General features: G+C 33.0%; 2 protein-coding genes across 3 annotated transcripts; both read right to left on the reverse strand.

The window, feature by feature from the left end:
• Window positions 1-1,142: 1,142 nt before the first annotated feature.
• On the reverse strand, window positions 1,143-9,135 carry mier1a (mesoderm induction early response 1a, transcriptional regulator). 2 transcript variants are annotated; one of them, XM_073851865.1, is made up of 13 exons: window positions 9,111-9,135; window positions 8,623-8,650; window positions 7,511-7,662; window positions 7,268-7,402; window positions 7,036-7,171; window positions 5,692-5,747; window positions 5,516-5,588; window positions 5,266-5,417; window positions 5,092-5,173; window positions 4,102-4,196; window positions 3,822-3,868; window positions 3,572-3,693; window positions 1,143-2,518 (listed from the first exon to the last, which is right to left on the reverse strand). In XM_073851865.1, exons 1-13 carry the CDS (start codon window positions 9,117-9,119, stop codon window positions 2,247-2,249), a joined length of 1,359 nt encoding a protein of 452 aa, XP_073707966.1. In that variant the 5' UTR covers window positions 9,120-9,135; the 3' UTR covers window positions 1,143-2,246. The 2 variants fall into 2 exon arrangements, with proteins under 2 accessions (XP_073707966.1, XP_073707965.1); XM_073851864.1 differs by having other exon boundaries at window positions 3,822-3,949.
• Window positions 9,136-9,702: 567 nt separating this feature from the next.
• Window positions 9,703-20,921, reverse strand: slc35d1a (solute carrier family 35 member D1a). Its single transcript, XM_073851360.1, has 12 exons — window positions 20,732-20,921; window positions 20,126-20,159; window positions 19,933-20,019; window positions 19,688-19,755; window positions 19,530-19,601; window positions 19,358-19,426; window positions 19,046-19,148; window positions 18,150-18,242; window positions 15,105-15,172; window positions 12,633-12,711; window positions 12,466-12,548; window positions 9,703-12,370 (listed from the first exon to the last, which is right to left on the reverse strand). Exons 1-12 carry the CDS (start codon window positions 20,875-20,877, stop codon window positions 12,262-12,264), a joined length of 1,011 nt encoding a protein of 336 aa, XP_073707461.1. The 5' UTR covers window positions 20,878-20,921; the 3' UTR covers window positions 9,703-12,261.
• Between the last annotated feature and the right edge of the window lie 6,565 nt (window positions 20,922-27,486).

Raw genomic sequence — 27,486 nt, forward strand, 5'->3', positions numbered from 1 at the left:
TATGTAGCTTATTCTAGAGCAGTCATTCCCAAAGGCGGGGTCCCGGGAGATTTTGTATGGGTCGAGCACTATTTTTCAGTGTGCTATATACTCTTGATTAAAATTTATATGTGTAGTTCACCTATTAGCCGCACGGGGGAGCTCGACGTTTTCTTCTGCCTTTTTTTTTCCTTTAGCTGCGCTCTGCACTCATAGACTGTATTTATTTTGTATTTTTATTATGTATTTTGCCTCAAAGTATCTTACTTGAGTAAATGTGGTCACAGTGGGTGCATAAAAAAGTTCTCAAAAAATATTTCAGTAAGAAACTTGTTTTTGATTTAACTTAATGTTCATATTCTGGTAGATGTAAAGCATTGAATGTTATATGAAAGGCATGCATTGAGTCTGTCTGGTTTTATTGATGATAGGAAGAAAAACAAATGATTAACTGCCCTATTCTGCACTTTGTCTCATTAAGTATAAATTGTGTACACTGTAATGATGATAATATGAAAACAATGAGATGCCTTGTCAACTCTTCCTTTCTCATTTCACCTCTGCATTTTACTTATTGTCAACAACAGGTAAATAAAAAAAAAATTGTGCTTTGTCAAATATCTGTATCTCTTTTAAATAGTTAAGTGGAAGCTTAACTGACCTTAAAAATGGTCATACATATTTTGTTAATGCATAAGTTCTCTTCGTGATATATGAACTATATGGGCCTAATGTTTATTGGGTCACAAGGATTTATCGACTTTAAAATATGGGTCCCCAGAAAAAAGTTTGGGAATCACTGTTCTAGAGAAACAATATCAGCTCTTTTTTTTTTTTTTTGGAGCGGTTAATTGTTCACTGAAAGGGTTAAATGTCGGTATTCAGCCTTTAAATAGTTTGGGGACCTCATGTGGTGAGTAGCCCAAATTCGAGCACCCTTCCTCTGTTCTGTGAAATAATGTGTTTGGTATAAAACAAGCAATGACTCTGTTTATAGTTCTGTTTCCAGCTATATTAAGAGCAACACTGACATCTGCTGTTCAGGCATATAGATAGACAACAACAAACAAAAGCTCTTGGACCACATGATCAATTTAACGTTTAAAATCAGGTCAGTTCACTTGGTGTGAACTTAGACCTTATGAAAGAGAGGATAACAGATGTAGCTTATATAGCTTTATTCAGCATACAGTACGCTTTACTAAAATGTGATAATGAGGTGACAAAATTTGATTCACAACAGTAATCACGAGACAATATGTGGGTAAATAGTTTGAGTTTAATGAATTAGTTCACTAATTGAAAATGGACATCTATTTGACACACCCTATAATGTTTCTGTACTTATTTTCCTGAGCTATGCAGACATGAATGAAAACCATTTTTTGGAAACTGTAGATTCACACGTTCCTCTACCATTTCTGACAGGAATAACAGGTCCTAGAAAAACGTAAAAAATGATATCTTAAGGATAGGTTGACATTCTCACAGTGAGAAAAAGAATAAATAGCACCATTCATTTCTGCGCTGCCTTTTTAATTCAACACTACTCGCTCCAGCCTATACAAATATACTCTGTATACTGGCCTCATGCGTCACCAATATCTGATTAAAAAAAATAAATAGCTATCAAATACAAAAATAAGACAATATTTCATATAAAGAGGAAATATCTTCTAAAAATGCTTTGCGTTAAAAGACCAATATCAACCATTCACTTTGGTCAAATAGGAAATTCAGAAATGACAAGGATGGAATGCTGCAGAGTTAGAAAAAGGACATTTTTACAACCGTCTGAATTTTTCAAAATGTTCCAAATACAAAAGTGTATTTTTCTTTCATAATAATTTTAGATTTCGAATATTTACAGTATTATACTTCATAGAAACTCAAGAGGGCTTTTCCACAGTGTGCATTTACAGCTAGAGCAATGTTTTGCACACCGTTTCACATTAAAATACAGTCAGCTGTCAGAAGTTGCTTTCGAACAACCTAGAGCAAACACAATAACATTGATCATCTTAACCTATATCAATAAATAGTGCTACAGAGTTGACTGTCTGATATGACAGTCTATCATGAGTGTTTGAGATATGAACTGAGCTCAGCGGCAGTAATGTGAGAGGACAGAAATGTGCTTCATTTGCATCCCTGAAATTCACACACACACATCTCAGCTACCTTCATGCTAAAAACAGGGCCTGTATCAACCCCTTATCTGAGGTCAGGAGTTTGGTGTCTTTTTTTTCTGGGTTTCTGCTGGTAAGTCAGACGGTTTCTGTTTTGTTATGGTGGACAGACCCTTCACTGCTGTGGTCTGTGTCAGTCCGAAGCCTTTTGAGAGGTCGCTCACAGTGTTCATCTTCCTCCTCCTGTTTGACTGTGATCTCCATGATTTGTGTGCTTGGGCTGCTGGCATCAGGGTTAGAGCAGGGTGGTGACTTTGCAGTAGATATATCTGGACACGTGATGGAGCCGTTTGTCTGAGATGTGTCATCTGTGGCACGGAGAAGGGCCTTGGAGGATTGGCTTCTTACACCTGTGAAATCAAAAGGTAACCTTTAATATTTAATGTTGTTAGAAAATTAAAGAAGCCCATTTCTGCCACAACAAAAAAAAAAGGTAATTGCAACTTTTTATCTCGCAATTCTGACTTTTTTTTTCTTCAGAATTGCAATATAAACTCACAATTCTGAGGTTTTTTTTTTCTTAGAATTGCAATTTTCTTAGACACGCAATTGCAATTTAAGTCGTAATTGTAAGATATAAACTTAAAATTCTGAAGAAGAAAAAAAAAAAAAAGATCAGTCTTTTTTCCGCCTCAGAATTGGACTTTATGACTCGCAATTGACCCTTTGTTAAAACCCGCCCTCTTTAGTTACTGCTGCCATGTCCGAACACGAAAACACTACACGTTCTCACGCAGTGAAAAATACATTGGGGAACAAAGAGAAAAACTGACAACATGCCAACAGACAACACAGAGCAGGTTACGAAACAAGGTCTCAGATTTAAATTGATGCAATGTTTTAAAGAAAAGTAAACAATAAATACCATTTGTGGCTCTTTAACTGTGTTGTGACAGATTTATTATTATTTAATTTCGTAAAAAGTCCGAATTGCAAGATCTGTCAGAATTGTGAGAAAAAAGTAAAAGAAAGGAAAAAAGTAAAAATTGTGAGTTTATATTCTTACAATTCTGAGAAATAGTCAGAATTGAGAGAAAAAGTAAAAAATACATTTAACATTTAATACTGAATAATTTATTTTGTGGATTAACTTGAAAAATGTGTCACTTAATGAAGAAAAAAATAATGATGAAAATTAACATTATGTGAATGCAGTCTTCGAATTGTGAATTGAGATTGGGTTTTTGGTGATTGCTGATTTGGTCAACATTAATATGATTTCTGTATCAGTGACACTGAAGACTAGAATAATAGCTGCTGAAAAGTCAGCTTTGCCATAACAAAAATAAATTACATTTTTAAATTATAATATCTCACAACTTTCTCTCTCTGTCTGTCTATATATCTATATCTACATATCTATATATATAGTAAAACAAAAATAAGTGTCTGATGAGCCTGACCATTCTGAACGTTTGCGTCACTCTCTGGCTCAGACGGGTGTTTGCCGTTGTTTGAAGAGGTGGGAGGTGAAGACGAAGATCCACTGGACTCAGTGCTCTCCAAAATACACTCCATATAATCTCTGTAATGCCAAACAAACACCAGGCAGGATATGACCTTACACAGCATCTGATTCTATATACAGAGTTTAATTAGAGGACTTAGACTTGTGACCTTCAATGTGCCACATGGTATTGACGACTGACTTACAAAACTCCAGGACGAAGACTGTATTTTCTTTTTCCAAGCTTGGTTTGCTGTGCAAAGAAATCATAACGCTCAGATTTCTTCCACATGTAATAAAAGGCCACACATTCCCCTACAGATCTAGTTCTCACCTGGAAAAGTTTAATTAAGTAACAATTACCTATGTGAACAATAACAGCCAACTGATTACTCTAAATTGTGATTCGAACTGTAGAAATTGTATAGCAGCAGTCATATTTGGCCCTGTTAGGTTTTGGAATGAGGAATGCGACTGAACACTAACCTTGTTTGCTTGTATTGAGCTGAAATCTTTTCCATAAGAGTTAAGTCCTTGCTCAAAACCTCGACACTCTTCTTCCGTCCAAACTGACATTTCCTCTGAGGGAGAGAGAGATTTTAGTTCAGGTGACAGATTGAGAGAATGTTGACTGACATAATCACAGGCTTGAATGCTTCTTGCGCTTGAGCTCGGAGCTTTTCAAACTTCCCAAAATAACATACTGAAAAACATTACTTCATAGAAGTCAAGAGTTTGGAGAAGAACATGCTGTTATTATAAACTTCATGCAGAAGCAACCCTATTTTGTACTAAGCTTTTAATAGATTAAAATACTTTTAATCTGATTAATAACATGTTGGTTAATTAGTCATATGAATCATACCCATATTTGCTGCAAAAAGCACCCAAGTAAAGCTAATTCAGAAACATTATTGTGGCACACAATAGTATTGTAATGAATATACAGTACATTATATTTCATTTCCATATTAACATTTCATTTTGCAATCCTTACAGTGCAAAAACCCTTCATGTTCTTGTGTATAAATGTGTAAAGATTCTTAAATCAAGATACTTTTCCTGGAGAAGCAATGACAAAAGTCTTGTTTTCTAAAAAACTAAAATAAAGCTTGTTCATGATTAAAACAAGAACAAATATCTGAAAAATTCAATGGGAAAACAAGTTTTCATACTCTATTGACATTTGTTCTTGTTTTAATCATAAACTCACTAAATTATAATTTTTCCAAGACTTTCAAGACATTTTAAATTTGCTTCTCAAGTAAATCTTAATTTAAGGATGCCTAGACACTCGTATTGGAAAACAAAAATACTACGGTGAATATAATTTTTTGCAGTGCATCAAATGGTTTTGGCATTTAATACCAATGATTTATGCTCTAATTTAAGAAATTCAAACTATTTTTGAATTAAGATTTTATAAGACCTGCAGAAAATGTGTAGCATCGTCTTTTTACACACACAAACACTCACCTTTGGCAGGCTTCACATTAAATTTCAGTTTTCTTAAAGCTTCTTCTGCATTAAAGTTGCATTTAAACAATTCATAAAGAGCCTGAAATTTAAGCAAAGAAATGTGTTACAACATAATGTCAAAAGGTAAAACTCAATCTGATTTAAGTAAACAGCCATTGCATGGTGACCTGCCTGTTCATTGTCTTTGATGTGAGATCCTTCAGGAATTGCATTGACACCAGACTCTTCTCCACTGCATTTCGAGGCCTCGGCTAAATACTCTACAACCTTTTCTTCTGGAATTAACTCCGGATTCCACAAAAGCTGATCATCATTTTCATATACTACATTTATAAGAGACAAGCAAAAATGTATATATAGGATATATGTATTAAATATTTATACATCACATCTAAATAAGCATATCTTTCAGTTCTGTCACCTTTTTCATTGTCCTTATACTTGCAAAGGCCAACAGGAGTCTCTGCTTGATACATTGAACCAACCATGATCTCCTATAAATGACAGAAGAAAAAAAAATCCATGTCTAAAATCTTTAAAAATATATATAAATAAAATAAAAATAAAACATTTGAGAGAAAATCATCAGAATTCTACCTTCTTCCAGTCTTCAGATGGAATATAATCATCATCTTCAGATTCTTCCTCATCCCCTGTAAAACAAAAAGTCACAGAGAGCCCTATCTAGTTAGACTCTGAATCTATATCACCATCTGCTGGTCCTACAAGGCATCTACTAAATAGCATAATATTTGAAAAACATTTCTGCAAGTGTACATTTGTTACATTTAAAACAATATATAATTAATAATATAGTGTGTGATGTTGATTTGGTAGATATATAGAAACATTTCTTATTATGAAGGTTAAAAAAAGTTATATGTAATATTTTTGTGGAAACGGTGATAAATTTTTTCAGGAATTTTTGATATGTACACTACCAGTCAAAAGTTTTTTTAATGTTTTTAAAGAAGTCTCTTCTGCTCGCCAAGTCTGCATTTATTTGATCCGAAGTACAGCAAAAACTGTCAAATTGTGAAATATTTCTACCATTTTAAATAACTGTTTTCAATTTGAATATATTTTTAAATGTAATTTATTCCTGTGATTTCAAAGCTGAATTTTTAGCATCATTACTCCAGTCACGTTATCCTTCAGAAATCATTCTAATATTCTGATTTGCTGCTCAAAAAAACATTTATTATCATTATGTTGAAAACAATTGAGTAGAATTTTTAGTTTTCTTTGATGAATAGAAAGTTCAGAAGAATAGCATCTTTTGTAACATTATAAATGCCTTTATCATCACTTTTGATCAATTTAAAGAATCCTTGCTTAAAGTATTCATTTCTATAATTTCTTTCCTTTCCAAAAAAAATAAATGTTTCTTGAACAGCAAATCAGCATTTTAGAATGATTTCTGAAGGATCATGTGACACTGAAGACTGGAGTAATAGTGCTAAAAATTCAGCTTTGAAATCACAGGAATAAATTACATTTTAAACTACATTCAAATAGAAAAAAGTTCTTTTAAATAGTAAAAACATTTCTACATTTTACTGTTTTTGCTGTACTTTGGATCAAATAAATGCAGGCTTGGTGAGCAGAAGAGACTTCTTTAAAAAACATTAAACATCTTACTGTTCAAAAACTTTTAACTGGTAGTGTAGAAAGTTAAAACTTTGTTCATCCCAATTCCCAGTTCCCAGTTTATATTTCACAATTCATACTTTTTTGCGAGATATAAACTTTTTTAAATTTATATCTCGCAATCCTTATTTTTTCCTTTTAATTTTTTAGTTTACATATCGCAATTGCCTTTTTTCTCTGCATTCTGAGTCTTTTTTTTTTTTTAGCTTTTACCACAAAAAATAAAAAGTAAACAAGTAAACAAGCTTTCAGAGATGTGTACCATGCTGTGAAATATTTGTATAATCATACTTTCAAAGTAATTGGATGGCCGAGGCCGATAGAGGAGTTGAGCTGTGCTGTGAGAAACACTGCAGGACGGAGGCTCTTCACCAGACGACTGCACTTCCTCATCTTCTTGTTCAAAAAGCTCCTGCTTTTCATCCTCCTGACAGCCAACACAATCATTAGATGGATTTACTATGTTTATCCACACAAAAACATATAAATTCACTGTTTTTCATGTAGAAACTTTGTTCTTTACCTTGAGTTTACTATGGCTGCTGCAATTATTCTCTGAAGAATCCTCCTCTTGAACTTCTTCATCCTCTTCCTCTGGAGACCCACCAGTGCTGTAGCCATACATCTTCAGGAGCTCCTCAATGGGCATCTCTCCCTCCTACCAAACCAGAGAGTAGCAATTTTATGAATCAATAACCTAGGAAGGATATTTAATGTGCCTTATCATATCATCATAACACTATGTATTGACACAGATGGTCCATACTCGAGTGAGTTCATCAATTTCAGTGGTGAAGTTGGTCTCTCCCTCCAGCTTTTCCTCTTCCTCCATTGTCCGCTCATCATCAAAGTCATGTACAAGCATGTCTGCTGATGGATCGAAGTCTTTGTCCTCATCCTGGACCACTGGATGTGCTCCTATTTAACATACATTTTTTTATTTATTGACATAATTATCTATTCTATATACACTAGCAAAAAGTTTTCGAACAATAAGATTTGTAATGTTTTTTAAAGTCTCTTCGGCTCACCAAGCCTGCATTTATTTGATCCAAAGTACAGCAAAAACGGTACAAATTTTAAATATTTTTACTACTTAAAAAAACTTTTCTATTTGAATATATTTTAAAATGTAATTCCTGTGATCAAAACTACATTTTCAGCATCATTACTCCAGTCTTCAGTGTCACATGATCCTTCAGAAATCATTCTAATATGCTGATTTGCTGTTTAAGAAACATATTTATTAATAATATTTAAAACAGTTGAGTACATTTTTATCAGGATTCTTTGATGAATTAAAAAAATCAGCATTTACCTTGATTTTTGGGAAAGAAATTATAGAAATTAGCACTTTTTTTTAAGCAAGGATGCTTTAAATGTATTAAAATTCCACACAAAAACATAGGGGAAACATGGAGTAAACATGACATTTATAATGTTACAAAAGATTTCTATTTCAGATAAAGAAACCTGAAAAAAAATCTACTTGGCTGTTTTCAACATAATAATAATAGCTATTTGAGCAGGAAATCAAAATATTAAAATGATTTCTGAAAGATCATGTGACACTGAAGACTGGAGTAATGATGCAAAAAATTTTGCTTTGAAATCACAGGAATAAATTACATTTTAAAATATAATTAAAATAGAAAACTGTTATTTTAAATAGCAATAATATTTTTTTTTACATTTGACTGTTTTTGCTGTACTTCAGATCAAATAAGTGCAGGCTTGTTGAGCAGAAGAGACTTCTTTTAAAAACATTAAAACATCTTATTGTTCAAAAGCTTTTGAATGGTAGTAATATCGACACTTTGATACAGCCTACATTCATTTTGTTATTGCTAGTAAAATAAAAACAGCTGAAGTATTTACCTTGCGAGCCTGAACCACTTAAGGAGGGCTAGAAAGAAAACAAGACGTTTTAATCACTAGAATACAATTATATGTTAAACTTTAAAAACAAAAACCGTAAGAGAAAACATTATATATGAACTGATTATGAATTATTATCTACAGTCAGAGGCAAATCTGTCAAACCACATATAACCCCATGTTAATGAATGAGACTCGAAATAATAGCATATAATATGTTATAATTTATTATGCAGTGTTGGCGTTGCGTAATATAAACACTGATAAACAAACTGGATGTGAGTTTGGCGCTCAGGCAACAAGTTAGCTGCTAGCTGCTAACACATTCAAATTGGGCGCCCTAACCTGTTTGCTAATTATTCAGGGCTGAATGTTAGGAAGAACGTCATCGGTGAAATACTTCAAAATTAAAAATGAAGTTAAGTTTATTAAGGTTGCACTGACCGCTCAAATGTGTTATTTGCTGCAATTTGTAATGTTTCTCTTACCTCCGCCATAGTACTTGTAGGTTCTGTGAAGCCAGCAATAATAAATGTGTTTGAAAATGAGGAGAGCTACACTACTGTGGTGAACACTACAAAATAAAAGTCATGTCACGACCCAAACACTGCGCCAGAGTAACAAGCAAAAAATAGTTACTGTCAGTAGTATTTGGAAAACACAAGAGTATTTCAAAAACAAGAATTCCTCTCATTATCATGATTAAAGAACGCATTTCAAACATATTACCAAACTGTAATTCAAAACTGTTGAAAATCATGTACACTCACATAAAAAAAAAAAAAAACACTGCTTATGTTTTTATTTTATTTTACATGGAGCAGCCATCATGGGTAGCTATAACCAGCTAAAAAATACAACAGCGTGTTTTGTAGACCTAAAACTTGGATGAGAATTAGCAGGAGGTGGTCTGTATTTAAGATTATTTGCAGCAACATTTTCTTCAACATAAATCAATATTATGCTTTTAATTTGTATTTGTTAGACAACCCATGTGGCTTCATGTAACAAATAACAAACAACCCTAAGAAAAGTAGTACACAATTTATTACCACAGAACAGAAGCATAGGCAATTTGAAAAACGAAAAAGGATTTTATTTTGGTTAACATCCGAAAATGAAATATTTGAGGTATTTTGAATGTTATACACTTTCCGTTTCTCACTGATACAATCACTGAGAATTTGCAGATATGACTTTGATAAAGAAAAGTTTCTTTAACTAAAATGAATAAAAACATGGAAAAATAAAATAAACATAAAATACTTCTGCAGTTACAATATGTCATCAGTGTTGAAAAATAAAGCACAAAAATGCACATCTGCTAAATAAAAATAAAAATAGAATCTCTAGTCTAGGCAATGAACAAAATGTTCAAAAAAAAAAGTGTCAAACATGAATGAAAATAGACATACATTCATTCAGTAACCGCAGAATGTATCATGTTTTCCAGATGGACAACAAATATAGCCCAAGAAATAACTTAGAAATGTGATATTTTCAGACTAGCATTTTGGATTTGTCAAAAATACCAACATCAAACATAAATGCAGGAGACATTCTCATTTCACTTTCTGATTCACCCAAAGGCATAAACGTTCTACAAGACAGATCAAAATACTGAAATGCTTATGTATATTATATTACAATGTTCTTGCAAAACTAATATCCTTATTAAATCACTGATAAATGAGAAAACCTGTAAACTGTTAAAGTGCAATTCCTACACCATTTTACCTTTGCCGTGATTCCATCAGTACAAAACAGTTACTGCATCTCATTCCCAAATACAAAAATTACAAAAGCAGTTATAAGAATTTGTCCAGTTGAACACTGTATAACACTGAGAACGCTTAACACAAAATATTGATCTTTAAAGCTTGTCATCAAAAGATCTCTAATTAAACATCTACATACAGTTGGTCAAAAGTTTACATCCCCCTTGCAGAATCTGCAAAATGTTAATTATTTGACCAAAATAAGAGGAATCATACAAAATGCATGTTATTGTTTATTTAGTACTGACCCTAATATGATGTTTCATATATATATATATATTTTTTTTTTACATATAGTCCACAAGAAAAAAAAAAGTTAAATTTATAGAATCAACCCTGTTCAAAAGTTTACATACACTTGATTCTTAATACTGTGTTCTTACCTGAATGATCCACAGATGTCTATTTTTTTTTTTTTTTTAGGTGATCGTTGTTAAACTGTTAACAGTTAAACTGCCTGCTGTTCTTCAGAAAAATCCTCCAGGTCCCACAAATTCTTTGGTTTTCCAGCATTTTTGTGTATTTTGTGAACCCTTTCCAACAATGACTACGATTTTGTGATCCATCTTTTAACACTGAAGACAATTGAGGGACTCATATGCAGCTATTACTTAAGGTTCAAACGCTCACTGATGCTTCAGAAGGAAAAACGATGCATTAAGAGCTGGGAGTGAATACTTCTGAACAGAATGCAGATTTGTACATTTCTTATTTTTCCTAAAAATCTTTTTTTTCTCCCCCATTTTATTACTACCCTTCAGAGACTACAGAATACAGTTACATGTTTCCCAGAAGACCAAAGTTAAGTTTACCCTGATCTTCAAATTCAAAATGTCTTTACCCCCTGGCTCTTAATGCATGATTTTTTCCTTCTGGAGCATTAGTGAGCATTTGAACCTTCTGTAATAGTTGCATATGAGTCCTTCAGTTGACCTGAGTGTGAAAAGATGAAAAACTAAAATTGTGGGACCTAAAGGACAGCAGGCAGTTTAACTGTTCAGGATAAACAAGGGACTCATGAACAACTACCACTAAACCAAACAAAACATCACAGCTGTGGATCATTCAGGTAAGAACACAGTATTAAGAATAATACTGTTGACTATATCTTATGTGAAATATCATATTTAGGTCAGTACTAGAAAAACAATAACATGCGTTTTGTATAATCTCTTATTTTGGTAAAATTATTAATATTTTGCAGATTGTGAAAGGGTGATGTAAACTTTTGACCTCGACTGTAAGTTCGCACACGTACCTTATTTTACAGACTCAAACACTCACTTTCCATTAATCATTCAAATTATGAAGGGACATTCCTAAAAACCATAAAACTCAAGTTGTGTAACAGGGTACCAGAACTGTCACAAGACTATTTAAAGAATGTATGTTAAACTCCCTTTTTATAGCTAGAATAAATCTTTCCCAACAATAAAACCCAATTTACAATCCTAGCATTAAAAAACAACTCTCATAAAAATAAATAGCCTTACTGACTAAAACCCATCTTTAAAAGTACTCTTCAATAGACAATACAACAGGTGTTTCAACACTAATGACAGTCCTCATTCCCAATTTGTGGCATGTGTCCAACATTGCAGGACACAAACCATCGGTTTGTAACACAGACAGCACTTCTTAACAGAAGTGAAAATTAACAGGCAAATATTTACACTGGAATAACACATTCCAGCATGTTTGAAACTTTCTGAACCTTTTTCATTTGAGACGATGTCCAAATATCTTCATATAATAACAATAATAATAAAAGAAATCTTAGGAGTGACTTCTTACTTTCGTGAGAAATACAAAAACTCACAGATACAGCCTTGTGCATCACCAACAAACGTCAAAACACTGGTCATACAGACACTTTCCCTTTGACCTCTAGTTTGTTGGCATTCTCGCTCTGTTTGGTGGTCTGCTCCTCTGTGAAGGTAATGTAGGAATACACCAGACTGCCAGCAATACTGAGAAGACAAGTACAGGCAATCAGATCATTAGCGTCACACTAAATCCATGCATCCCATCTGTTTCCTTCTGGGACACAGAGCACACTTCTTACCTGATGTTCAGACCAATGAAGTTAGTCCATGAGAAAATGTAATCTCCTCCAAACACCATTCCAATATATGTCACTAATATATTCTGCAGAGATACAAAAAGTCAGTAATTTAAAAAAGCAGCAGGAGAAACTGTATCTTGGCATGTTAAGGAAAGAAACACTCTTACTTTTAGGCAGCCGACGATGGTAGTAGTTAGCGCAGAGTTATACTGAGTGCAAAGTACGGTGGAGTACATTAAAACAAACCTGTAAACGTGCCGAAAGAAGATTAAGTTAAGGAAATGTCTAATTCCTGAAATCATAAATCTACATTGTTAATTTTTTTAAAAGAGGTCATGTACTGAGAAATGAACTGAGTCTTTGCATTGCCTTCCTTCTGATCCCAATGTCAGGAAAGTGTGGATGAACTTTATTTTTAATGAAGTTCCAGAACACGTCAGTTCTTTGTTCACTTCGCTTTGTTGCAGATTTGTTTACTAACAAGGCACAATCAGTCATGGGATTTTCAGAAAGACTGAAACTAAAAGACGATGCTGTACCGACTACATTGGATCCGACAGTAATGTCGCAGCACACAAGTGTGAGTAACTGTTTTTATTATGTATTCACTATTGTTTTGTATGTTATTACAGATCATTTGATATGTACTGAGTATTTATGCATCCATCTATGAAGGATGTAGGTTGTTAAACAAATACAACTGTGAGCCAATCACACCCACTGGGGGCATTTACTTTCGAGTCTACAATCCACCAGACCTATTCAAACAGAGCGTTCTGATGAGTGGGGTCAAAACAGGACAGAAAATAGTGTATTACTTAAAAATCTTGATAACATTATAAGGGGACTTCAGAGAACAGTACAAAATCATTTTAAAAAGCCAGTTCATGACCCCCATAAAGTAAAAAAAAAAAAAAAAAAAAAAAGGTAAATACTATCATATAGGTTTGTGGTGTGAGACACAAATTTAAAACATGGACACAAAAAAAGCAATAAACTATTTAACAACATAATATATAACTAATAAGAAACATACTTCAATGAAAAACTATCAAATGTGAAGTGTCAAACAGAATTCTGGGAAATTTCCCTTTCAATTTATTACAGGTTTTCATATAATATAATAAGGGAATTTGCCATTAACCAATTAACACTTTTACCACAGTATTTTTATGGGATTTTTTACCATTAAAATCATGTTTATCTCTTTGTGAGTGTAAAGGTGCGGTCACATTGGCAAAATTTTGCAGTAACTGACTTCCTGTTAGACTATGGAAGCCTGTTTCCGCCACTGAAAAATAATACATTTAAAAGGGTGTAGTGACTTTTTATCTCACAAATCTGACTTTTTTTTCTCAGAATTGCATGATACAAACTCACAATTCGGACTTTTTCTTAAAATTCTGAGATATAAATTCACAACTGCAAGTTATAAAACCAGAATTGCAAGATATCATAATCATAATTGTGTTTTATAAAGTCCAATTTTGAGGGGGAAAAGATGTTTTGAGAATTGCAAGTTTCTCACAATTCTGACTTAAATGCTTACAATTGAGTTACAAAGTCAAAATTGCAAGATATAAATTCAACTATGAGAAATAAACTCACAATTCTGACTTTATTATTCAGAATTGCGGGTTTATGTCTTGCAATTCTGACATAACTCACAATTGCGAGCTTACTACACAATTCTGGTTTCAATTCTCAGAATTGCAAGTTTATCTCACAATTCTCACTTTATAACTCACGGTTGTGAGTTTATCTTACAATTCTGAGAAAATTGCGAGTTATAAAGTCTAATTTTGAGGCGGGGACGGTTTATGTCTTGCAGATTACTCAAAAAAATAAAAAAAGGTTAAAGGGTAGACTTTTTCTCACAATTGCAAATTTCTCACAATTCTGAGAAAAAAAGTCAGAACTTTGAGTTTGTATCACACAATTCTGAGAAAAAGTCAGAATTGTGAGATGTAACCTCGCAACTGCAAGAAAAAAAGAAAAGAAGAAAAGAAAAAGTCTGAATTGTGAGATAAAGTCACAATTACCTTTTTTATTTTTTTTATTCAGTGGCGGAAACAGGTTTCCAAAGTTAGTCATTGTTGTAAATTCCCATGAACATCTTGAAGAAAATGGGAAAGTTTTCTCTTAACGTGCAGATTTTCATTGAAATGACTAGATTTTGCAAATTAGTGTTAAATGTACTATAACTTCATTCCTCATATCATTATGCAAGAGGAATCTATGCACAAAACATTAACATTTACTCTTTGTGCATTTACTCGAGTTCTTAGTCAACCAATGAAAATACATCATCAGGAGCTCAAAGTACTTCTCCAAAAATAATAAAGATTTTCCTCTGCAGCTTTCCTTAAACGTGATCTTACATCTGTACAGAGCACAGGCACTGGCTGCTGTCATCTGCTGGTGTTTGCATTTCTGTTTGAGTATGGTGATATATTATTTGTTGAGCTTTTATGACAATTAAATTACACCCTACAAACATTTACTGGCAAACAGATTTTAGTACTCACATAAAATTGATAAAACAAAGTAAATAAGCACATTCATCCCACTAAACATATTTAAGTTATACTAACTTTGACAACCCTAGTATTAACCAAATAGTTTCTATTTCAACTTACCCCATTATACAAGAGAGAACGAATTGACCTATAAAAAGCACATCTGACCAGCCGTCATAATCAAAAGCCTAGAGGAAAAAAAAGACATTTAGTGATTCATGGAAGGACAAACTAAATGGGAATCATTGCCTAGAGATCTTTCAATAACACAAACAGTTATTACCTTAGTTAACCATTACATTTCACAGTTATGGAGCTGTTTGGAAGGGAAATTTGTAGGTCAAGCTCTTGTATGGTAAAATGTCACTCATAACACAGAGAGAACTTTCCATATTTTTTTTCATAAGCTATCATGGTTGAAACGGCAACGAATGTATTCACATGGTAAGTAGAAGACAACAAACCCCCTCAACCAGTCTAAAAAGTGGTGAGGAACACACCTAAAAGGAATACACCTAACAAATAACTTCATAAGCTACTAGATTCACTTTGCTAGTTACGCTGACTGGTATAATGGCAGCTTTGTGCAAGAAACACACTGCCTCCTGTCCTCACTCCTTCCTGAAGCAACGCCTGCCAAATAAACTGGGGCCTCCCTGAGAACACACTGAGCTAAATAAAATGAGGCATTCATGGAGCAGGGCCCTGTCATCCTAACCTTCCAAACAGCTAAGCCTTGTGTTCATGTTGCTTTTCCAAAAAGACCAGGATGTAGCACACTTATTGACTAAGAAATTGCAGTTATTTTGTCATGGGAAAAGTGTTCAAGCAGCAACAAGCATGATGAAATTTATGTCATTCAGCTTGCTATGATTTCAAGAGAATTTATGACAAGCGTGCAGTCTTTCCAATCGGCTAATGGCGTGTGTTCTCTGGCAATGTGAGCTCACTGCAGCTGAGCAGATGGTGGGTTCGTGGTTGCCAGATCATCGGTGGGTATGAGGTCTTGTTGAGAGATGGACTTGAGTCCTGGGGTTATTTAAGGTCTGGTATGTGAACACAATGTATTATATATAATCTGCTGTATGTGTGCAACTACATTTTAATGATTATTAATGAGCCAATAACCATTGCTAGAGAAAACATATAAATTATAGTGTTTAAAACACAAACGCATAAAATGTATATTATAAAACAATATATAAATATATAATTAATACAAATATTTTAAATATTAAGATCTAGTATATACAGTTAAGGTCAAAAGTTTACATCCCCCTTTCAGAATCTGCAAAATGTTATTTTACATTTTAGTAAGAGGGATCATACAAAAAGCATGTTATTGTTTATTTAGTACTTACCTGAATAAGATATTTCACATAAAAGACGTTTACATATAGTCCACAAAAGAAAATAATAGTTGAATTTATAAAAATGACCCTGTTCAAATGTTTACATCCCCTTGATTCTTTATACTGTGTTGTTATCTGAATGATTCATAGCTGTGTTTTTTTGTTTAGTGATAGTTATTCATGAGTCCCTTGGTTCTCCTGAACAGTTAAACTGCCTGCTGTCCTTCGGGTCCCACAAATTCTTTGGTTTAGCAGAATTTTGTGTATTTCAACCCTTTCCGACAATGATTATGATCTATGATTTTGAGATCCATCTTTTCACACTGAGGACAACTGAGGGACTCATATGCAACTATTACAGAAGGTTCAAACACTCACTGATGCTCCAGAAGGAAAAAAAAAACATGCATATAGGGTATGTAAATCAGGGTAAATTTAACATATTTAAACATCTTTTATGTGAAATATCTTATTCAGGTCAAGATGCAACATGCATTTTGCATGATCCCTCTTACTTTTGTAAAATATTTTTTAAAATAAACATTTTGCAGATTCTGAAAGGGGGATGTAAAATTGACATCAACTGTAAATATTATATAATTAATATATAATTATTTGTGCTGTCAATTGATTAAAAAAATAATTAATCACAGTTTTTTTCTGAAATTAATGGTGATTAATCCCACCTAACAATTAAAGTTTGTAAATCTACTTTTATATTGCAATAATTTCACATTTAATCTTCAAATTAATGTAGAAACAACATAAAGACAGTATATTTTTAATATTAGTTATTTTTTATGACTGAAGGCGAGTATCAGTGATACCAATATTATTGATGTCTCTAGGAAATTGTTTTTTTTCTAATATTTAACCATTGACTATAGCCATTCAACATTACAGTATAACGAACAGCTAGCAATTTGAACATTAATTAGACTTTATTAGAAAAACAAACCTAATTTAAGTGAACTTAAAACAATCTTCACAGAAACCCATTATATACGTGTGCCTGAGCAAGTAGGAAATATACAAAAATTGAATAAAGTTATCAAACACTAAATAGCAAATTAAATATACATCCTCAAAGCTACAAAATGCATGGATTTCCTCTTTTTTCTTTTGTTTTAGATAATAATAGATATCACAGCAGCTGGGTTATTAGGTTATTTGGCTGCTATTACTTTAAGAGCTACCGTTGCTGAACGTAACGCGGATCTGACACGTATGCTCATAGTTTTATTTGTGCTTTAATATGAAATGATACAGGCTACAGCGCATGCTACCGCATTTCTGTGTGCAACTGAAGAGCACACACTACCAGCACAGTATAATGGCTGACAGGACAGGTAAATTAGTTTTTACTGAAATACTGCCTGACAACATCTCATCTGACCGCAGTTCAATGTTGTTCTACTAAAGCTCCTTGTTGTCACCGGGACCTTTCCCATGCTTGTTTGACTGGCACCTGGAACTGAAGTAAAATTGGAGTGCACACCTGAAAAGTCTGCCATTTGATGTGGTCATAAAGACATTCTGCGACTAAACAAACATTTCTTGTCAGGGAAAAAAAAGAGAAGCAGCAGTTGTGAATGGGGTGGCCACCTTAGCCCTGCCCCTGCAATAACTGTGTCAAATATTTTTTAATGCCATTAAACTAGAAAAATAAATATAGAATTCAGCCATCAATTTAGTTGCAGCATGGACTGACAAGCACACTATTTATATGCATCCTGAGAAAAATTAAATAATAAAATCACAATAAAATAAATCATATTAACTGAAGAAAAAAAAGGGGAAAAAAAAAACTTACCTTATCGATATCTCCTGTAACATGTGCTAACAGCAGTGTTGGAAGAATCATAAATAAAGCATTGTAATACAGCAGACCATACTTTCCCAGCTCCTATAGGACAAATAAAACATATATATAGAGTCAGACAAAATGAGGTACAGTAATGCCATGTCATGATTCCCTCTACCATCGCACTATCGACGCTAGCAGCTCTCTTTTTTTTAAACACCTGAAGTGAGCCAAAGGTCTTTCTTCAGACATTGGGCATTAGCTTTAACAGGTTGTAAAATTTTGACTTCCGCGTTCAGTGTTTGTTAGTGCTTTAGATAAATCTGTAGTTCCACATAGTCCACATTCTTCAGTTATAAAGACAGTTATAAATCTACTCTCTCCGAAGGCCTCAAATAGAACACACATGACTTCTTTTTTCAGTCCAAGCCAGTGGGGTAATGCAATAAACACTGCTCATGTTGCCAGCACTCTCGGTTTCATCAAATACAAGCACAGGCATATCTTCTAAATATACTGAAACAGAACCAGTGCTTGAAATGTTAGAACATGCATGTGAACAACTTATTTGCTCAAACTGGGTGAAGTAAAAAAAAAAAAAAAAAAAAAAAAGTGAAAGCACCTAAAATTACAACAATCATGTAAAACAGCAGTTCCAGGTCTAGAAATAGGTTTCAGATGTGTTCCGAAAGGACTGCGAGTAGGACAGCAAGGAAAACAGACTTATAACTCAAAAAAGGAGGACAAAATGTTTCCTAACTAGTGATCCATGAGGAGTTGCTTCATTTTGTGCAAGCATATGAAAGTAGTATATCTCAGAAAATGACTACAGAGAACAGCTGCTTCTTGAGGGAGAACTCAAGGTATTTGAGTAATCTCTACCATGAATGTGTTGCTTTCCTTACCTTAGAGTCAAGTTTCTGTTTCACAAAAGCTCCATTGGCAGCAGTTAAGACATCGTTCATTAAAATGAACACGTACCCTTGCAGGTCAAAAGCCAAGTCAGCACTGCACAAGAAATATTAGAGAAGTCATCAAAAACATGTTATTAGAAGTGTATTATCAAGTATTATTTCATCATACTTGATGACTAAGACAGAGATGTATAATTAACTCCTGTAATTAACTACAATTACTAATAACTATATTTAAGCTGGCAAGAAAAAAACTAAGATAAGGCTGAATTATATCAAACAATGAGTCATGGAAATTTTTACCTTGCAGCTACGAAGGCCCCTAGAATCATAGTAAATACTGTCAGCTGAACTGGCCGGGAGAACTTCTTCCTGTAATGAGGAATAAACTAGTCATATTTTTATCACCACAATATTAATGAATTACAGGTAAGCTATCAGAAACATTATTTGCAGTGGGAGAACTTTCACTTACTTTAACAAGAAGCCCTCTGCCAGCATTGTAAAGAGAATAGAAAACCTCCTCAATACTGTAAACATTGGCAGGCTGAAGAAAGGAGAACAAATTAATGTATAAGCTACAAAACTATAACGCAGATGTATTAATGGTTTTATTTTAAGTTGTTATCATACTTAAGTCTTTTTGTCCCAAAGAGTCCTGTTATTTGATTTCCTACATATAGTAGAGGTAGCGGAAATGTCTGCAATTACAAAAAGATAGGTAGAAGAAAGTTGAGCAACACTTACAAAGCACCATTGTTTTGCAGCCCCATGTGGGTATCTTTTTCCACGTCAACAGAAACTTGCAACACTGTTCAATAGTATACGTGAAGAACACGTGACAACACGTAAAAGTTTAAAGAGCCAGCATTCCTCACCTTTCTAGGTATGCTACCATCAAACTCTGGGAAGGTAATCACCCGGAGGGCCTTTCCAACCCGTAACACAACAACTGTTGCCAGCATCTGCAGAGGAATGTCGTAATATGTACATGACACTCTGCTTTGTAACGTAATGTGTAAATGTGTATTGAAAGTGAGAAAAACTTTGATCTGACAAAAGAAAACCCACCTGACCAATGCCAACACATATCGAAGAGGGGAACCTGTTCAGAAAGAGTGCTTTTTAGCAAAGACTGATTCTTTATATGATTCTTTAAGTTATTGCTATTATAAAACAATCTATCATATAAAATGTAGTGTTGATTGTCAGATTTAGTAACTATTATTTTACATCACTGACTCACTTTGATCCATACAAAACACATTGTACACATTTCAGGCTTCTTGCATTTAAAAGGAAAAGACAAAGGCAAACTCTGTAAAATCATCATTTTAAACCGTTTAAATCAGGCAGTAGCTCACTATGCTTACAAAAATGGAATGTGGACAGAGAAGATATAAACCTTAGAAGCCTACTCCAAGGTACTTTAAAGAATACTACAGTATCACAATGGTGTATGTCTAAGAAACATATGTCCCTAAATGCATTGTAATAACATTGCACTTCAGTCTTACACTGTATGTTCAAATCAGCCCACGAAGATCAACGTCCTTCCGTACCAGAGTGATATTGCTGCAATAACTAAGTTGCCAACTATCCCAAGTATTCTGCATCTAGAGACAGTCAAGCACTTGCAAAATAGAGTAATGTAACTCCAGTAAAAAGTCTTCTTACCTGTAATTGGTCAGGACGCTCTTGTTCACTACCACTATCAGGAAAGAGCTGATTCCATAAAAGCCGGCAGCTAAAAGTTTGCAGAGTACTGTCAACGTTGGGTCCGCCATCTCCGCCGCTTCATTCCTCGGCTCACATTGCTTCATTCTGAACGCAGCGCCTTTCTTCCTCCCCACGTTGACGCCTCTGAACTTCCGCCATGTTTACAGAGCTACGTATACGGTGACGACTACATTTCTCATTTACATACGTAAGGACCGTGCTTTTTGTCGCCACCCCGCGGCAGCTGACTGGAAGATGTTTACCGACAGAGCGTATGGCAAGCCGTTTTGAGATTTAATATCTATTTTATCTATTTTCATATTACTAGTACTTATTTTTTTAGATACTAGTGTCTTTTCCATTAAGTACTAGTACTTATTCATTAGATACTAGTACTTATTTTTTAGATCTAGTATCTTTTCCATTAAGTACTAGTATTCATTAGCTGCTTATTCTTTAGCTACTAGTACTTTTTTAAAAGATAGTACTTATTCATTAGACACTAGTTCTTATTTATTAGATACTAGTACCTATTAAATAGACACTAGTACTTATTTATTAGACACTAGTTCTTATTTATTAGATACTAGTATCTATTTATTAGATACTAGTACTTATTTATTTGATACTAGTTCTTATTTATTAGATACTAGTACCTATTTATTAGATACTAGTACTTATTTATTTGATACTAGTACTTATTTATTAGATACTAGTACCTATTTATTAGACACTAGTTATTTTTTATTAGATACTAGTACTTATTAAATAGATACTAGTACTTATTTATTGGATACTAGTACTTATTCATTAGGTACTAGTACTTATTCATTAGATAGTAGTATCTATTTAATAGGTACTAGTACTCATAGATACTAGTTCTTATTTATTAGGTACTAGTACTTATTTTGATAGTGACTAGTAACTATTCTGTTGTTACTAGTAACAAATTAAAAAAAATTCCATTGATTTCTATGGGGATCTATCAACTATTCAGTTTTGACTAGTATGTATTCCAGTTGTGACTAGTGCATAATTTTATGTACTAGTAGTTAATCATTAGGTACTAGTACTTATTAATTAGATACTAGTACTTACAGTTTTTTACAATCGTTTTTGCACTAATAACTGAACCTTAATGTCATTTTTCAAAACTCTAGATACAAAACTCAAAACAGTCATTATTTGTAACACAGGCCGTCCAGTGTTCAAAACTTTGCATATTGCGTTCATATCTTTAAAGAAGCCTTGCATTAGCAGAAGCTTTGTTTCAAAAAACGAATGTATTATGAAATATTATAGGAACATTACTTTAGATCACCCATACACAGGTTACCCATAGTTTCAATGTGTTTTTGCTAGTACAATCATTAAATATAGTTGTACAAAATATGTGATTCAGGTTTCATTTTTTTTTACTGTAGACTGAGAACAGTACAGACACAGTGGTATTGTCACGTATCTGGTCTATCTCATCATGAACTCTTGCACACACATTCTGGACTTCAATCCCCATAAGCCACTGCACCAATCACTGCACACAGCTGCTCCTCGTTTCCCACTGAACTGATTGCTGCATACACCTGTTTATCATTTACCCACATGCATTTAAGCCACTCACACACACAGCCACCTTGCGAAGTCTTATTGTTCCTATAGTCGTAATTCTAAGCGTATTTCTCTGTGTTGGATTATCTGTGTATGACTCTGGACTGTGTACCCCGTTGACGATTCCTGCTTCCTGCCATTGCGACCATTGCCTGTCTATCGAACTGTTTCCCGGATTACCTACGTTGTTCCTGTTTTCTGGTGATTATTCTTGCCTGTCGACACTTCTCAATAAAGCCTTGCAAATGGATCCGCACGTCTCTGACTCCTCCCTGTGACAGGTATCATTGAAATACTGTAATGTTGAAATTACTGATAAAATAAATCTCAGCATAGGTTTTCTAAAGGAAAAATTTTGATTCAAAGTTTTAGCTGTTTTTTTTCAGCAGGGTACAGAATACAGTTTACAGTATACTGTACCCTGCTGAAAAAAAAAAACTGCTAAAACCAGCCTAGGCTGGTTGGCTGGTCTTAGCTGGTTTTAGCTGGTCTCCCAGCCTGGTCAGGCTGGGTTTAGCTGGTGGTTTCCCAGCCTGACCAGACAGAAAAGTGGCCAATACCCCTCTAAAACCAGCCTGCTGACCAGCTATGACCAGCTAAAAACAGCCAAACAGCCTAGGCTGGTTTTGGATGTTTTTTTTTCAGCAGGGCTAATTTGTGTACCAACATTCTTTATACATTCTTTTTTTTTTTTTTACCAGGGTAGCCATTAACTCATTAAAAGCCCAAAAGCAATAACATAAAAATGACATCTTGCATTCAGTAATGTTGAATATGAAAATGTGTTCTGTAAAAGAGGTACATGGGGCCATAGAAACCATATCTGATAAAGAATGAAATATGACATCCATAGATACACAGTTAAAAAAAAAAAGGTACTGCAGAGGTACAATTTTGTTCCTGGGCAACAAAACATATAAAGGTACCTTTAAAGGTACACAATGGGTCCTTATTTTACAATTATGTACCCAAATATTTTTACCCTTGGTAACACCCCAGTGACAGCTACTTGTACCCTAAAAGGTATAGTTTTGTTCCTTTTTTTCTGAGAGTGTAGTGTAGTCCATCTGGGTCATATTCTGCGGTAACTGGTGTCAAATGATCTATCCTGAAACATGCACTATTTTCCATAAAAGCTATGCTTCAAGGGTAATGCAACAGTTACTTATCATTTTAAGCAGATGTATCAACTGATAGTTCAATCTTTGCAATGAAATGAATGCTCACTCATCTCAGATGTAATGTGTGAGTTGCATTTTGAAATAGTAATACTTTGATGTTAAGTTGTGTCATTTTGAAAAGGTGATTTAAGTTCAATGAACAAATTATCTTTGGCTTATGTGTATTGTATCCAAGCATTTGAAAAATGTGTTAAGTGGTTTGAAAAATGTGCATTTTGATCATTGGTTGTGTATTATGTGTCTAGAGTTTTGAAAAATGACATTACGGTTCTGTTATTAGTGCAAAAACGATTGTAAAAAACTGTAATTAATAGATACTAGTACCTATTTATTAGATACTAGTACTTTATTTATTAGATACTAGTACTTTATTTATTAGATACTAGTACTTATTTAATAGATACTAGTACTTATTAATTAGATACTAGTACTTATTAAATAGATACTAGTACTTATTTATTGGATACTAGTACTTATTCATTAGGTACTAGTACTTATTCATTAGATAGTAGTATCTATTTAATAGGTACTAGTACTCATTCATTAGATACTAGCACTTATTACATAGATACTAGTTCTTATTTATTAGGTACTAGTACTTATTTTGATAGTGACTAGTAACTATTCTGTTGTTACTAGTAACAAATTAAAAAAAATTCCATTGATTTCTATGGGGATCTATCAACTATTCAGTTTTGACTAGTATGTATTCCAGTTGTGACTAGTGCATAATTTTATGTACTAGTAGTTAATCATTAGGTACTAGTACTTATTAATTAGATACTAGTACTTAATTAATAGATACTAGTACCTATTTATTAGATACTAGTACTTTATTTATTAGATACTAGTACTTTATTTATTAGATACTAGTACCTATTTAATAGATACTAGTACTTATTAATTAGACACTAGTACTTATTAAATAGATACTAGTACTTATTGAATAGATACTAGTATTTATTTAAAAGATACTTGTACACATTTATTAGATACTAGTACCTATTTAATAGATACTAGTACTTATTAATTAGACACTAGTACTTATTAAATAGATACTAGTACTTATTGAATAGATACTAGTATTTATTTAAAAGATACTTGTACACATTTATTAGATACTAGTACTTATTTGAAATGTTACTAGTAAGATTTTTTATTTTACTAAAATGTTTAATTGAACTCTACTGTTCCATTCGGACAAGTCATAACATAAGACGAGTAAAAAAGCAGATCTGACTAGTAAGATAAGAATTGTTACTAGTAATAATTATGAAAAATACTAGTGTTTAATAACTAAGTACTAGTACCTAATGAATAACTACTAGTATCTTTTGAATAGTTACTAGTATCTAATGAATTAGTACAAGTATCTATTAAATTAGTACTAGTATCTAATGTCTGCTTACTAGTAATATTTAAATAGATACTAGTCACTATTGCAATAACTACTAGTCTGAAATCAAAAGATGATATCAAAAACAGAATAACTACCATTATGGCAATAACACTATGCAGATTAATTAAGAGGATAATTAAGTCAATTGTCAATGTTTTCAGATATAAAATTAAAATTCAAGTAGCCTAATATCAAACTAATATTAACTTTAAGGTACATTGTATTTTAAATAACAACGAAATATACTACCAATGAAATGTCCATAAATCTACCTGGAAAGTTTTTGTTTTTCCACTTAAGTTTTTCCCCCAAAAAATATGTGTATGCATTTTGTGAATATTAATTGTATAATATTCAAGGTACACATTTCTAGTAATTTTGCAGTTAATTCTCACATTGTATTTTCAGAAAGTTTTGTAATATTTGTCCTCTCCCCAAATTTGTCACTACTGAAACATAGTAATAATAATTTAATTAGAAGGGCTATATTTTTTAGAGGTAAATCAATAACAAATACATTTTTTAACAATATTTCTGTAATTTATGAGATTTGTTTTATTTTGAATTTTTTTTTTTTTTTTTTTTTTTTTTTGTAAAGGGCAAAAAGTTGATCACACTAATTTCAAACTTAAGGATTCATTAGTTTAATAATATATTGAACCAAAAACTATAACATCTTAATTGATAACTCAATATATTTTAGTTTTGACCAAACGTCCCATGTTTTGGGTGTGACAGCACATTCTTGGCAATGTGAATAATGTTTTGGTAGCAACCACATCACAGAACAGAATTAACTTACATACACAGGAATATTTCCTGATCATAAATGATGGGGTGTAGTTAAAACCAGCCTCGGCCAATGGACTAAAACATACACTGTTTCAGTAGTGACAAGAATTTTTTTTTAACATAAAGTTTCATAATTTACTAAAATAAAATAAATAAATAAATAAATAATAATAAAAAAATGTGTTTGTTGGTTGTGGGACAGCTGTTTGCACCAGTTCTGTAGAATGGCCCATATATATTATAACAAACTAGTGCTTTTTTAAGTTTCAAGAGTCTGATTTGGTATAATGTTAACTTCCTATAAATTTAGTGACTCACGGTCACTGGGCGCCACCTCATGGCACAACGATGTAACTTACAAAAAAAACCAGAAACAGCTAAAAACAGATTAAAACAGTCAAAAGTAGCTGAGGGTCTTCAATTCGTATGATATCCCACGATTCTGTGCAGGTGATTCGCCGGATGAAAAATTAAAAAAGGCGTTATGATGAAGTTATTGAAAAAGGAAAATTATTTCAGAAATGCCATTTTTTAGGTTAACTAAAAACAATAATTGTAGAACGTTGGCAGCCTGTCTAAACAAAAACACAAAATACACCCACGAAAAAAATATATATATATACTGTAGACTTGACATATTTGTGCAGCCAATCGAATTCGATGACCAAAAGAACTAATATAGCGAAGTAATGCATTGATATATAGGCTACTTATTATTATTGGATCATTTATATATATTTATAGCCTATACGTTGGTTTATAATGTTATTATTAAATATAAATTAATTAATTAATTAATTATTCAAATTAAAACTATAATTATAGCCCACATTTTATATTACTAATTAATTATTTTCTATTTTAGGTATAGGTAGAACAGTTCAAAGAAGCAGGTGCTGACTGTTTTTTTTAAAAAAATGAATTGAGGTCAAAAGACCACATTTTGTGCACGTTGTTGTTTTTATGTTACAAAATGAGGACAGATACAGTATATGATTAAGCTGCTCTTTTAACTCTTTAACACTTCTCTTTGATGCTATTTTAATGTGATATCTGATAAATCTATAATATATGCACATTGTAGGTAGCCTATATTAATCTTTCTCATTACTTCAAACGATCCTAAAGTAGTCTAACAGAGGCTCTTTCAAGATAGGTCACTCTTGAGATAAAATCATAGGTCAGCAACTGTGCAATCAAACGCTTATAAGTGAGAGGCAAAGGATATGAGTAACAATTGGTGGATTTTTTAGATAACGTTAGGTAAATTTATACAGTTACAAACGTTTTTAAGTGTCTTTTTTTATCCTTTCTATATTTTTTGAATACTTGTGGTCTGTCTTTGTGGTTCAGATGTGCCAGTTTCACACAAACTGTAATTGTGGCATTGACACATAACCTCATTGTTTTCCTTGTTTTGTTCGTTTTTTCGGTTTCCACACCCTTACGGTAAATAACTCGAACCTAATGTTTATGAAGAGTTTATCTTTTATTGTTTATTTTTATTATTGTAAACGCCTATGCTTATTAATCTACTGTTATTAGTGCATTCTTTGTATTACTCTGTATCTCAGATTCACCGTATCTCCGTGGGTTTTCCCCAGAAACACTTTGAAGATGAAGATGGAAAGTAAGTTTAAAAGAGATCAAAAATCTGGGGCAGACAGGAAGGCTGCTCTGCGGTGGTATTTTCACACGCTAAGCACATGTGTGAGGAGAATATGGGTAATTCA

The sequence above is a fragment of the Garra rufa genome, chromosome 12 (genome assembly GCF_049309525.1).
Source record: "Garra rufa chromosome 12, GarRuf1.0, whole genome shotgun sequence".
NCBI classification, from domain to species: Eukaryota; Metazoa; Chordata; class Actinopteri; order Cypriniformes; family Cyprinidae; genus Garra; species Garra rufa.

Excerpts from the sequence above, each read along its gene's own strand:
- mier1a (XM_073851864.1), bottom strand. Across the intron at positions 5,748-7,035 it reads GCCATCCAATTACTTTGAAA|GGGATGAGGAAGAATCTGAA; the intron begins GTATGATTATAC and ends TTTGTTTTACAG. Across the intron at positions 5,418-5,515 it reads GTATAAGGACAATGAAAAAG|TATATGAAAATGATGATCAG; the intron begins GTGACAGAACTG and ends TTATAAATGTAG.
- slc35d1a (XM_073851360.1), bottom strand. The coding sequence starts at position 20,877 with ATGAAGCAATGTGAGCCGAGGAATGAAGCGGCGGAGATGGCGGACCCA. Across the intron at positions 19,427-19,529 it reads GCAGAGGGCTTCTTGTTAAA|GAAGAAGTTCTCCCGGCCAG; the intron begins GTAAGTGAAAGT and ends TCCTCATTACAG. Across the intron at positions 12,549-12,632 it reads CCATCGTCGGCTGCCTAAAA|AATATATTAGTGACATATAT; the intron begins GTAAGAGTGTTT and ends GTATCTCTGCAG.